Below are 13662 nucleotides of genomic sequence, written 5' to 3'. Positions count from 1 at the left end.
ATCCTTTATCAATGGCAGGTCAGGGGCATCGTTTCATTTCCCAAAGGCAGAATATGTTGCCCTTTATGTAAGGCGGATCTTGGGGGTTGTGCAGTGATTTCTGAAAAGATCATTTAGATGAATCTTTTTGTCTTTTCATGTATTGAGTATGGGCAAGACACCGCATAATTACTGACTGCTTCTGGGATTCCAGATGGCATTAGGATGGAATTAATTTACCTCAGTTGGAGGACTACACTGTGTTCAGTTAAGTGTTTTATTTGCAAAGGTCATGGCAGGACTAGGAAAGTAGCATCAGTCCCTTTTTTAGAGAGGAAGACTGAGGTTGGCTTGGAGAGATGAACAACTTGCTCACGGTACCTGGTCAAGCAGCTGACAATGTACATGACCTAACCAACACTGCCTTTGTCTCTCCTGACCCTTCAGTAAAATCAAGGTTAAAAAAAAAAAAAGTGGGCTGGGCTCAGTGGCTCATACCTGTAATCCTAGCACTTTGGGAGGCCAAGGCGGGTGGATCACAAGGTGAGGAGTTCAAGACCAGCCTGGACAATATGGTGAAACCCCATTCTACTACAAATACAAAAATTAGCTGGGTGTGGTAGTGGGTGCCTGTAATCCCAGCTACTCAGGAGGTTGAGACAGATTTGCTTGAAGCTGGGAGGCGGAGGTTGCAGTGAGCCGAGATCATGCCACTGCACTACAGCCTGGGTGACAGCGAGACTCCATCTCCAAAAAAAAAAGTGAGATATTATAAAATTACAAAAAACAAAGTCTGGCGATATTATCTATATATCCATCTACAATATATCTATATTGTATTATTGTATTGTATCTATATATTATCTATATATCCATTTACAATATATCTATATTGTATCATTGTATCTATATATTATCTATATATCCATTTACAATAAAACTTAGGGTTTTCCTGCTTTTATATTCGTTTAAATTCAGTAAATGTGCAAAGGTCTTTCCAGGGATGGACATTATATAAATTGTTCTAATTCTCTACCATTTACCAGAAGGCATTTTAATTCTGTCATTATAAAGAGAACAGAAGTTGTGATGTCATTTCCTGAGAGCATTTGCAAGAGCAAATGTGATAGTTAAGTCAAATAATTACATAATGCAAAAAAGAGAAGCCCAATGACTGTTTCCCCTTGTGGCTGTATGTCGGCCAGCGCCTCCAAAACAGGAAGTGGAGATCTGTGAGTCATTCAAGGGAGTGCGGTGGTGAAAAGGAGGAGAAAAGTCCTTCCGGAACAGTCATGTTCCAGACAGCCACAGCTGTTTCTCTAATGTCACATGGCTCATTATCAGCAGGCAGGGTGTCTTCCTCAGCCTGACTACCTGATTTGTGCTGTGGGGGCAGCAGCTTTGCCAGTGTGTGAGACAGGCCTGAGTCTGCTTTGTGCATGGTTTGGGGACGGCGTCAGGGGGTACATAATGGAGCAAGGTCCTTGGGACCGAGTCTCTCTCCTGAGCTTGATGATGTTGGGCAGAGGATGTAGCCTGTTGCTGGGCTCCCTTAATGCTTGTATCTCCCTACTTGCCAGATTACAGGAATCACCTGGGAGCTTTATCAGCGATGCAAATTCCCAGACTCTGCTCCTAGAGATTTTGATTTGGTAGGCCTGGGATGGGGTCTGGAAATTTGTATAATAATCAAGCAACACAGGTGATTATAATCAGGCTAATTGGGGAGCTGCTTCATACTCTGTCAATGCTGCCTCTAGTGAGCAATGTGCAGAACCAAATGGGAACACGTGAGCCTTGACCTTGCTCTTGACCACCACCACCTACATAGAAAGATGAGAGGGATTTGAAGATGTGCTTATGGACAGCATGGAGCTGCTGCAACTTTTACTTTTGCCTGCGACTATGACGTAGGGATGTCTTCAAGTCTCAGGGAAAGTTCATTGTTTACAGGTGTTCCCCAGAGGCAGTGGATGCTTAATGCACTGTTTACTAGTAGTGACAACTTATTGCCCTGCAGGTTTTACTTTGTCTCTTGTAGAAAGTCCTTGGCTGGAAGTGAGCCAAGACTTTATGAAAATCAGGACCCTCAGCTAGGTGAGGTGGCTCACACGTTTAGTAATCTCAGCACTTTGGGAGGCAGAGGCGGGCACATCACCTGAGGTCAGGAGTTCAAGACCAGCCTGGCCAACATGGTGAAACCCCATACCCCATCTCTACTAAAAATACAAAAAAACTAGCCAGGCATGGTGGCAGGTGCCTGTAATCCTAGCTACTCAGGAGGCTGAGTCGGGAGAATTGCTTGAACCTGGGAGTTGAAGGTTGCAGTGAGCCGAGATCATGCCCCTGCACTACAGCCTGGGTGACAGAGCAAGACTCCCTCTTGAAAAAGAAAGAAAGAGAGAGAGAGAGAGAAAAGAAAACCAGGGTCCTGAGGACACCTAGGATGTTTGAAAACCTGGTGGGGGGAGACTTTCCATATTCAACACCCAATTTTCTAGTGATTCATAGGCTCGAAGGAAGCAGGAGATAGGCAGGGCATTAGGCATGTGAAGCAGGAAGTGCAAAGTTACTGGTAAAATAGAATTACATAGCCTAATGAGTTTTGGAAATTACCCTAATCATATTTCACACTGATGTAAGCTTTTCCTCTTTTCTGAAATTTCAACCTAAGAAGCATTCATTGTTGGTGGTGGAGGTTACCAAAAAACTGTGCAAGGAGTTGTAAGAATACAAGAGTTAGTCATTCAGATCCCTGCTATCAAGCCTGATAGAGACAAGCAGATGTTCAAACACAGTAGTACAGGCAGGAGCTAAGTACCGAATAGATGGGACTAGAAAGGAAGCATGATCCATTCTCAGTGAGTTTTTATTCTCACACTTCCTTTCACTGCCAGGCTTTCTATTTGTTGGGATAAATAGTGAAACACATAACGAAAACGGTACCTGTTTGTTAGTGCGTTTTTCTGTCTGCAATTGGAAACAATTTTTGCAGTGCATACATGACATGTTACTGTTCTGGCTGTTTCAGGGTGTTGTCAGGCGAGATTAACTAACTGATGGTGACTTTGCACTCTTGGCGTCTCCTTTATTTCACATGAACTTTGGTATCAGCCCATGAACTGTGGGGAATGTAAATCACATGAGCTCTGTTTCAGGTCACCACATGATTGTCTGCAGCCTTTTTTCCAGACTTAGTACATTCACTGTGCTAGGCACTTGGTCTCCATGTGACCACTAAACCCTTTTCACAGTTGGGCTTTATTTGCCCACGTGAAAATCACTGATTAGGTCAATTTTATGACACACACACACAGGGCAGTGATACGTGCAACAACTTCTCCCAGCTAAAGAGGATGTACTTGGCATCCTTCTGCAGCCAGAACTTGGAGAGATCCCTTGCCCTGTGTCATCTGGCATTAACCCTTTAGGTTCAAATTGGAATTTCATGATGGTTGGAGCTATCAGACTGTAAATCCCACATGGGCCAGGACTTTTTCTTGTCTAGTGTCATGTCTCCAGTGCCTAGAAAGAGGTTTAACCTTGACTGGGCGCAGTGGCTCATGCCTGCTATCCCAGCACTTTGGGAGGCCAAGGCAGGAGGATCACGAAGTCAGGACCATCCTGGCAACACGGTGAAACGCTGTCTCTACTAAAAATACAAAAATTAGCTGGGTGTGGTGGTGTGCTCTTGTAATCCTAGCTACTCAGGAGGCTGAAGCAGGAGAATCACTTGAAACCAGGAGGCAGAGGTTGCAGTGAGCTGAGATTGTGCTACTGCACTCCAGCCTGGTGACAGAGTGAGACTCTTCTCAAACAAAACAAAAACAAGAAGAAAGAGGCTTATCTCATAGCAAGTGCTCAATAAATATGAATGAATGAATGAATTCCCCATGCAAGGGTCTGATGGATACTTCTTTTTTCTTCCAGTTCATATCAGGTGTTAGTGCTTCCCCTGGTCCTCCAAAGCGCATTTTCTTGTGATTCTGAAGGCACTTCCTCCTTCTTCAGCAACACCTCTGATGCTGATGGATATGTGGCTGCAGAACTACTGGCCAAAGATGTTCCAGATGATGCCATGGAGATACCTATAGGAGACAGGCTGTACTATGGGAAATATTATAATGCACCCTTGAAAACAGGGAAAGATTACTGCATTATATTACGAATCACAAGTGAATGGAATAAGGTATCTTTCCTTCCAAGTGCTTGTGAACTCTGTATTTTCTTCTTTGCATGAAATTTAAATGTTTGAACATTTGTTTTTCCAGTGTTTGAGAGGGACACTGTGTGTCACAATCATAAAATGTGTGTGAATACTTTACCTTTATGAAGGATGGACAGGTGAAACCCTTACAGATGATAGGGATTCTAAATCTCCTGGGGGACCTTGCCGACTCAGCATTGGGACTGATTTTTGTTTTTGCTCTTAAGCTTTACAGATGCCCTCATTCTATTGCACTGCTGAAGTCTAAGTTGGAAAAAAACATCTAGATTCTCTGTTAACTTCCTTGTACCCCTGTCAGGCTGCTGCCTCCCTCATTCTCCTGGGAAGCAGAAGATTAAGCACAGCACTGCCCTGTTTTCCCCTTACATCCCTTCTGCGGCTATGGCTTAGGTCTCACTTTCCCCTCCTCAGTCCTTAGAAAGGCTGGTGTTCTTCCAGCAGTGGTTCTTTCCTGAGACATGGAACTCAATATTCATTAGATAATTAGTAAATATCATGGAGCTGCATTTGTCCGTCAGGGATGGAAGACCTGGAAGAACCACTGTGATGATTGACCTAGGAGAACCCTAAGCTTGTTGTCATTTCATGTTGGTTGGTAATGAAAACTAGAAAGATTATATTAATACTAATACAAACATCTCTTGACTGATGAATTTGAGATAAAAGTATGTTGTCATCTTGTGTGTAAAGTTCATCACGTATTTAAAACTGAGACCCTCTATTGAATTCTGTGTAGGATGCAAATGTAATGTATCATAAACATGCTCGCTATGAAACCAACGGTTACTTGTAAGACTGTCCAAGTAGCAAAGATGTCTAGTAGTGCTTTGTGACAATATGTAGGAATAAAGAAAGGAAAGTTAAAGCCCAGAATATATTGCCCTGAACTTACTAAAAAGCTGTTTACAGCTTAGACAAGGTCTTTTTGTTAGAAAATTACTTGGGGTTCCTGACTTGGAGTTTTTAGCCACAGACAAAACACTGGCAGTACAGTATGAGTAAAATTTAGAGATGGTTCAGAAAGCCACTGTCCTAGATTAAGACTTTCATTGGGGAGCGTATATTAGTCAGCTCGGGCTGCTAAAGTGAAATATGATAGACTGGGTGGCTTAGGCAACAAACATTTATTTCTCACAGTCTGTGCTGGGAAACCTAGGATCTAGGTGCCAGCTGATTCATTTCCCTAGTGAGGGCTCTCTTCCTGGCTTGTGGACAGCCGCCTTCTTACAGTGTCCACACATGGTGGGGGTGGAATGGGATGGAGAGAGCTCTAACTGCTCTTCCTTTATTTGTTAGGACACTTAGCCCATCATGAGGGCTCCACGCTTATAACCTCTTCTGAACCTATCTCTCTCCCAAAGATTCTACCTCCAAATAGCATTGTAGGTTAGGGCTTCAACATGTGAATTTGGGGGCAGGGGTTGGGTAGTGAGCAGGGGCACAGACATTTGGTTCATAATAGAGGGAATGAAGTTAGAGGTTAAGACAAGAATTCTGGTTTATTACCCAGGCACAGTGGTGTGTGCCCATAGTCATAGCTACTTGGGAGGCTGAGGCAGGAGGATTGCTTGAGCCTGGGAGACAGAAGTTGCACTGAGCTGAGAGTATGCCATTGCACTCCAGCCTGGGTAACAGAGTGAGACCCTGTCTGTCTCTCTCACACACATACAAACACACACACACACATACACACATACAAATTCTAGTTGACAGGAAACTTTCCTGTGATGTCCTTGGTACTCTTTTTCATGCAGCTGAACAAAAGAATATGTGCTTATTCTTTAGGACGTTAAGGAAGATGAAAGGTCTTTGAAAAAATTTATATTTGAATCTACATATTTGAATTACAGTGACTTTCCCATGGGTTTCAACTATATTTGTGTGATAATTACAATAAAATCAATAGTGATTTAATTTTAATTTTCAATTGTGATAAAATATATATAAAATTGCCTTAACCATTTTAAAGTGTACAGTTCAGTGGCATTAAGTGCATTCACACTGTTGTGCAACTAATTGCTAAAACTCTTTTTATCTTGCAAAACAAACTTTATACCCATTAAATGACTCCCCATTCATCCTTCCCACAGCCCTTGGCAACCATCATTCTACTTTCTGTCTTTTTTTTTTTTTTTTTTTGAGGTAGAGTCTTGCTCTGTTGCCCAGGCTGGAGTGCAGTTGACATGATCATAGCTCACTGCAAGCTCAACCTCCCTGGCTCAAACGAATATTCATGCTTCAGCTGCCTGAGTTAACTGGGACCACAGGTGTGCACCATCATGCCTGGCTAATTTTTTTTTATTTCTTATAGAGATGGAATCTCTCCATGTTGCCCAGGCTGGTTCCAAACTCAAGTGATTTTCCCAGCTTGACTCCCAAAGTGTTGGGATTACAGGCATGAGCCACCACGCCCAGCCCTACTTTCCGTCTTCATGAATTTGACTACTCTAGGTACCTCATATACGGATCATTTAGTATTTTCTTTTTCTGATTGGCTTATTTCATTTAGCCTAAAGTCCTTTAGGTGCACCCATGTGGTAGCATGTGTCAGAATTCCCTTCCTTTTTTAGACTGGACGATATTCCATAATATGAATATACCATGTTTGTTTATTCATTTATCCATGGATAAATAATGGAATGTTTTCTGCCTTTTGGCTATTGTGAATAATGCTACTATGAACATTGGTATACAAATATCTGTTTGAGTCCCTGCTTTCAGTTCTTTTCTATATATATCTGGAAGTGGAATTGTTTGATCAAATGATAATTCTATGTTTAATTTTTTGAGGAACTACCATTTGTCATTCCCACCAGCAGTGTGTAGGAGTTTCAATTTGTCCATGTCCTTGCTAACACTTGCTGGGTTTTATTTTTTCTTGTAATTGGTATCCTATTATAAGATAGGATGTGAGATGACATTTTTTTTTTTTCTAAGATGAAGTTTTGCTCTTGTCACCCAGGCTGGAGTGCAATGGTGTGACCTCAACTCACCTCATCCTCTATTTCCTGGGTTCAAGTGATTCTCCTGCCTCAGCCTCCTGAGTAGCTGGGATTGCAGGTACCTGCCTCCACACCCAGCGAATTTATGTATTTTTAGTAGAGACGGGGTTTCACCATATTGGCCAGGCTGATCTCGATCTCCTGATCTCAGCCTCCCAAAGTGCTGGGATTACAGGTAGGAGCCACCACATCTGGCCCCAAGGTGACACCTTTTTTTTGGAGGTGGGGGATGAGGTCTCACTCTATTGCCCAGGCTGAAGTGCAGTGGCTCAATCACATCTCACTGTAGCCTTGACCCCCCCGGGATCAGGTGATCCTTTCACCTCAGCCTCCTGAATAGATGGGACTACAGGTGCATGCCATCACACCCGACTAACTTTTCTACTTTTTGTAGAGACAGGATTTTGCCATGTTTCCCAGGCTGGTCTCGAACTCCTGAGGTCAAGTGATCCACTTACCTTGGCTTCCCAAAGTGCTGGGATTACAGGTGTGAGCTACTACTCCCAGCATGAGATGACATCTTATTCTGGTTTTGGTTTGCATTTCCCTAATGACTAGTGATGTTGACCACCTTTTCACAGGCTAATCAGCCATTTGTATCCTCTTTAGAGAAATGTGTATTTAAGACCTTTGCTCATTTTTGAATGGGTTGTTTTTGTTTTTGTTAAATTTTAAGAGTTGTCCATAAACTCTGGGTATTACTGTAATCCCTTGTGAAATACGTGATTTGCAGATATTTTCGTCCCTTCTTTGGGTTGTATTTTACTGTCGATAGTGTTCTTAGATGCATAAAAGTTTTAAATTTTGATGATGTTCAGTCTGTCTATTTTTTCTTTTATTACCTGTTGGTGCCATTTCCAAGAAGTCACTGAGAAATCTGGTTTCATGTCTTCTAAGAGTTTTATAGTTTGTGGTCTTATATTTAGGTTTTTGATCCATTTCCACATTAATTCTTTTATATGTAGATATCCAGTTTTCCCAGTACCATTTGTAGAAAAAAAAATTTTTTTTTGAGACAGTGTCTCACTTTGTCCCCCAGGCTGGAGTGCAGTGGTACAATCATGGCTCACTGCCACCACAACCTCCTGTGCTCAAGTGATCTTCCTGATCCTCCTGCCTCAGCTTCCCAAGTAGCTGGGACTACAGGTGTGCACCACCACGCCTGGCTAATATTTAAAAATTAGTTGTAGAAATAGGGTCTCCCTATGTTGCCCAGGCTGGTCTCAAACTCCTGATTTCAAGTGATCCTCCTATGTCAGCCTCCCAAAGTACTGGGATTACAGGTGTGAGCCTGTGTGCCAAATCTGAAAAAAACGGTCTTTTCCCCATTGAATGGTCTGGCATTCTTGTTAACAATCATTTGACATATATGCAAGGGTTTATTTCTAGATTCTTTATGCTATTCCATTGGTCTATATGTCTGTTCTTTATGTCAGTACCATGTTGTTTTGTTTACTGTGGCTTTGTAGTAAATTTTGAAATCGGGGAGTATGAGTCTTCCAACTCCCCCATTTTGTTTTTCCCTTTGTGTGTCTGTCCTAGTAAATAGAACCACCATGCTTCCTGGTGCTAAGACAGAAACCTGTGAATAGTTCTTGTCTCTTCCTTCTTGCTTACCTTCTTATCCAGACCATCAGCAAATCATGTCAGTTCTATCACCTTAATTCTGTTTAAAATCATCCTTTCCTCTTCTTCTTCTGCACTGCTTGGGCTTTGTCATCTCTTACCTGAACTCATCTTCCTGTCTCTTATTCTACCCATCTCCTTGCTCCACACCACTGCCAGCATGATTATAAAATGCAAGTATAATCAAGGCATTTCAGTTTAATAAGCTCCCTCCTTCACCTGCCCCTGCCAGTTTCTCTCCTTTGATATACTCCATTCCCCCAAACTGCCTTGCTATTTGAGGTCCCTTCCATTCTCCAATGTCTTGAAATATGTCCTTCTCTGGTTATTCTTGCACATTACCTTCCATTTATAATCTCTGCACTTAGCATCAAAGCAAATGTTAGTCACATTCAAACCCTCATGGCTATTTTAAGATTTTCTCAGATTTTTTTTTTTTTTTTTTTGAGATGGAGTCTTGTTCTGCTGCCTGGGCTAGAGTGCAATGGCGTGGTCTTGGCTCATTGCAACCTCTGCCTCCTGAGTTCAAGCAATTCTCCTGCCTCAGCCTCCCAAGTAGCTGGAATTAAAGGCACCCGCCACCATGCCTGGCTGTTTCGTATTTTTAGTAGAGATGGGGTTTCACCATGTTGGCCAGGCTGGTGTCTGACTCCTGACCTCAGGTGATCCGCCCACCTCAGCCTCCCAAAGCTGGGATTACAGATTACGAATGTGAGCCATTACGCCCAGCAGCTTTTCTCAGAATTTTAAAGCTTAAGTTAAAAAGAAATTTAATAAAATCAAGACAAGAATGCCCAAGGCTGTCATTTGAAAGAGAATCTCCTAATGACATTGGAAGGATTCTTCTCTTTTTTTTTTTTTTTTTTTTTTGAGACGGAGTCTTGCTCAGCCACCCAGGCTGAAGTGCAGTGACGCGATCTTGGCTCACTACAACCACTGTCTCCCAGGTTCAAGTGATTCTCCTGTCTCAGCCTCCCAAGTAGCTGGCATTTCCCACCTGCCATCATGCCTGGCTAATTTTTGTATTTTAGTAGAGACAAGGTTTCACCATGTTGGCCAGGCTGGTCTTGAACTTCTGACCTCCGGTGATCTGCCCACCTCGGTCTCCCAAAGTGCTAGGATTACAGGTATGAGCCACTGCGCCCAGCTGGAAGGATTCTTCTCTAACCCTCACCATTCAGCTTCCTCTGGGTAATATTTTCAAGTCTTATACACAGCAAGTCCCCAGAATTTCTAAGAGGTAAATACGCAAATCATAATGGCAGGAGGGAAGAGGTGTTTATTCCAATGAATCTGTAGGTTTCTTCTACTATGGATGAACTTTCAACTATGTTCCTGTTCCTTTCTTCCTGGTTCATGGACACATTTTGGGTAGCTGACATTGCCAAGTGACATCCAGATAGGTGAAGTATTGTATACTGGGACTTCTCATAGCTTTGCCTGTAACGTGCATCACCACTTCGTGCTGAACCTTCTGAACGTGTGACCTCAGAATCCTTTTTAGCGTAGTTCTCCAGGCAGTCCATGCCAGTTGCTCAGAGCTGGCCAGGGGAATGATCCTTTTGGCCACTCCTGTTGTTGGTCTATCGTGTGTGCTTTCCAAGACCTATTGGAAGCCTATAGAAGTGATCTGCAGGGTCACTTCTGTCCATGCAATCCATGCCAGTCCCTTGAGCACTTAGTGATATCACAAGATATTAGAGCTAGATTGGACTTTAAAGATCTAGTTCATATGAAGAGATTGAAAAAGCTGAAACTCAGAGGGCTTCAGCCTCCAAACTGTGTTATTTCAACCGACACTGTGTGCCACCTGGTTATATGCATTGCTTTGTTTTCCTTTCTAGGTGAGAAGACACTCCTGTGCAGTTTGGGCTCAGGTGAAAGGTAAAATTATTTTCTGTCTACGAATGCTGTCCTTCTTTCTTCTCTGCAGCATCAAGTTCATATTGATGAGGTCTGTTTTTAAAATTGTCACTGGTGACCAGAACCCAATTCATACTACCTTAAGCAAAAAGCTTCATAGCTGAAAAAGATGGGAGGAGGGTGAGTGGATGGGAGCTTATGGAATTAAGAGCTACCCCACCAAGGCTCCGGGAACTGGGCCTGGGGACTCAACACTGAGTGGGACTTCTCTTTCTATCTTTCTCTTATTTCAGTTCTGTTTTTAAGCGTGGCTTGGCTTCGTTTCCTTTTACTACAAGACATATGAGAGGGAGGGATGGCAAGCTTCCCCAGCTTTGCAATTTCACTGGGAACACATAGCTTTTCAATTCAGGGAACGATGCTTTCTCCCTAGGTTTAGTGACTGTCCATTGGATGAATCACTGTTAATAGGAGAAGGACTAGGATGATTGGCCTCCCTTGGGTTTTATGCCTCCTCATGGCTGGTTGGAGGCAGAGCAATGTGACCAATAGGTCCACTAGGGTTGAACTGAGAGGGAGACAAAATCCCCATCAAGAAATGGAGCATAGGAAAAGATGCCGAAAGACCAATACAAGAGCTACAACAGTCCACTACCATTTGGCTGCGTAGCTTGTGCACATACACATATAATATTGAGAAAAACAACTTCCCTTAACAAAATGGAACTATCCCATGTACAATCTCACATGGAACCCTAGTGGAAGACAGCTCAAAGCTGGGTCTGTTACTGCATCCAGCTCCGAGACCAGGAATCCTGGGGATAGCATGTTCCTCTTGATCAAGTCCAGATGTGTTTCTTGTGCTTTATGTAAGTAATCTATGACTAAATGGCAAATTTAACCAACCTCAAACCACAGTAGATAATATGAGAGGGAAAACTGAATAACACAATAAATACTCTAATTTAGAAAGAAGGAAAAGGTAAAGTAATGTACAGTGGTCAGGGGGCTATGGCAATGATCACCTCTTGCTGGCCAGGAGAAGCAAGCATCCTCTGCCCTGGCAGCAGAATGGGTCACTTGGGTGGTCAGTTTGGGACTTCCTGATGGGACTCCTTGTCCATTTCCTCCAAAGCCTTTCCTAAGAGATGCAGGGGAACATCTTTACTGAGTGCTGTACAGCTTAAACCTTCTTTGCTTTGAAAGAGTTATCCAGGCTGGGAAATTGCCTTAGGGTTTGAGCAATCAGGTCTTTGTTTTCTAGGCTAGGGATTTCCCTGGCAGTATGGGTACATTTCTTTAAAACCAACAGGCAGGCAGCCAGTGGATTTGATTCCCAGGAATTCCATTCGTTTGTAGCTAATACCAGAAATCTTGTCCTGTTTATGACCTTGGAATCTGGACCTTTTCCCTGTGGTTTATGAGTCCTAGCAACAGGCTGAGAAATTCTGCCCTTTGCCCACAGTATCAGTTTAACCCTTTACATCCTCTCCCCTGCTTCAGAGCAGCATACAACAATCAACTGGCATGGTGAGGAAGTGCCGGTATAAACTTCCTTCCCTAAGGATTCCAGTGGATAGCACTTTCTAATGGGGGATTTTTTTAATCCTGTAAGTAGAGAATACTGTTCAGGGGCCTGGGTAATCAGGCTTCTTCTATGTGTCTGCTTCTCTCCTAATCTTATTTTTATCTTTTTACCTCTGCTCAAACCAACTGCAACAAGGGTAGAGGACTTGGCTTTTCAGCAGGGTGCAAGGCCATGACCGTTGGTCATCTTGGACTGCTGATTACCAGGCAGCGAGGGCCTCTCTTGGCAAAGATGGGTGCTGTGCAGTTTCTGTGTGCAGATGAGCCAAGCGCCCTTTATTTGTAGGACTTTAATAAGGGCCACAAGAAACAGCCACACATTTCAACATTCATATATATATATATAATATACATATATATATATATATATAATATACATATATATATTTTGTATACATACATACATATATATTTTGTATATATATGTACATACACACATATGTATTTTGTGTGTGTATATATATATATTTTTTTTCTTTTGCCAATCCATCCCCTGAAGCTTCAGAATTGGAAATGGCATTCTCATGAGGAAAAGAGATGCTTTTATCAGAAGAATTAAGATGTGCACACTTTCAAGACACAGAAGCAATAGCTTCCAGAGTCCCCTCCACTCAGCAGCTATTTGCTATGATTGGAAAACCTTCAAGCTGGGTAGAAGAAATTGCCAAAGAGCTGGCTACAGTCATTCTGCTATGATTAAATTAACAGGAAGGATTTTGCTTTGAAAATATTTTAGTGGCTCTGGCAGTGCCCTGGTCTCGCCTCAGCTTAAGAACCAGTATTGAAGGAGAGTTTGAGTTTCTGAAATCAAAACACTGGAAATCTCTGGGAGATAATAGGAAAAACACTGTTCTGTAGAAATTCTGAAGGCAATTCTAGCACATATTTATCCACGTATAACATTTGCCTGTGTTGTGCACCCATCTTGGGCAGTCTACTTTTTCAAAAAATTTTGGAGATTGCCATTTCAGAAAGCAATCTTCAAAGAAGTGAGACCTAAATTAGTCCTGAAATGGTGCCAGTTCATGTGTGCCAAGCCTCAGCCCCATTCTGGCCTCTGCCCAGTGACAAATTATGCTATTTGCCTATTGCGTATTGCCTCTAGAAGAGCTTTGTAAAGATTACCAGGAAACGAGCAATCAATTTGATGGAAGATGCAGAGGCCTGAGCTTACTTGCCTGAGTCTCCTGCCATTAATCAGCCAAGTGTCTTTGAAATGATATTTAACTTGGCCAGTTCTCAATCACCCTCTCTCTGAGATCTCTGAGATCCTTTCCAGCCACAGAGTCCTATGAATCTGAGATTTCTTGAGTCACAAAGCAAGGTCATCTGATATATGTGAGGTGATAATAAGCTGCAATCAGGAAACGTTCTCCA

General features: G+C 42.6%; 1 protein-coding gene across 6 annotated transcripts in view; it reads left to right on the top strand.

Annotated features, from left to right (window-relative positions):
- Positions 1–13662, top strand: part of SUSD1 (sushi domain containing 1) — a 145248-nt gene that overhangs the window by 120224 nt on the left and 11362 nt on the right. For 4 of the 6 annotated variants that reach the window (XM_035254695.3, XM_009001270.5, XM_035254702.3 and 1 more), the window contains 2 exons: positions 3910–4168; positions 10680–10719. In XM_035254695.3, coding sequence (XP_035110586.1) covers positions 3910–4168; positions 10680–10719 — 299 coding nt within the window. The remainder of the gene's footprint in view (positions 1–3909; positions 4169–10679; positions 10720–13662) is intronic. The other 2 variants (XM_078374325.1, XM_009001258.5) reach the window with 1 other exon arrangement.

Source organism: Callithrix jacchus, chromosome 1 (assembly GCF_049354715.1).
Source record: "Callithrix jacchus isolate 240 chromosome 1, calJac240_pri, whole genome shotgun sequence".
Taxonomy (NCBI): domain Eukaryota; kingdom Metazoa; phylum Chordata; class Mammalia; order Primates; family Cebidae; genus Callithrix; species Callithrix jacchus.
The sequence above is the reverse complement of the archived record's forward strand: the minus strand, read 5'-3'. Positions and strand labels throughout refer to the sequence as shown.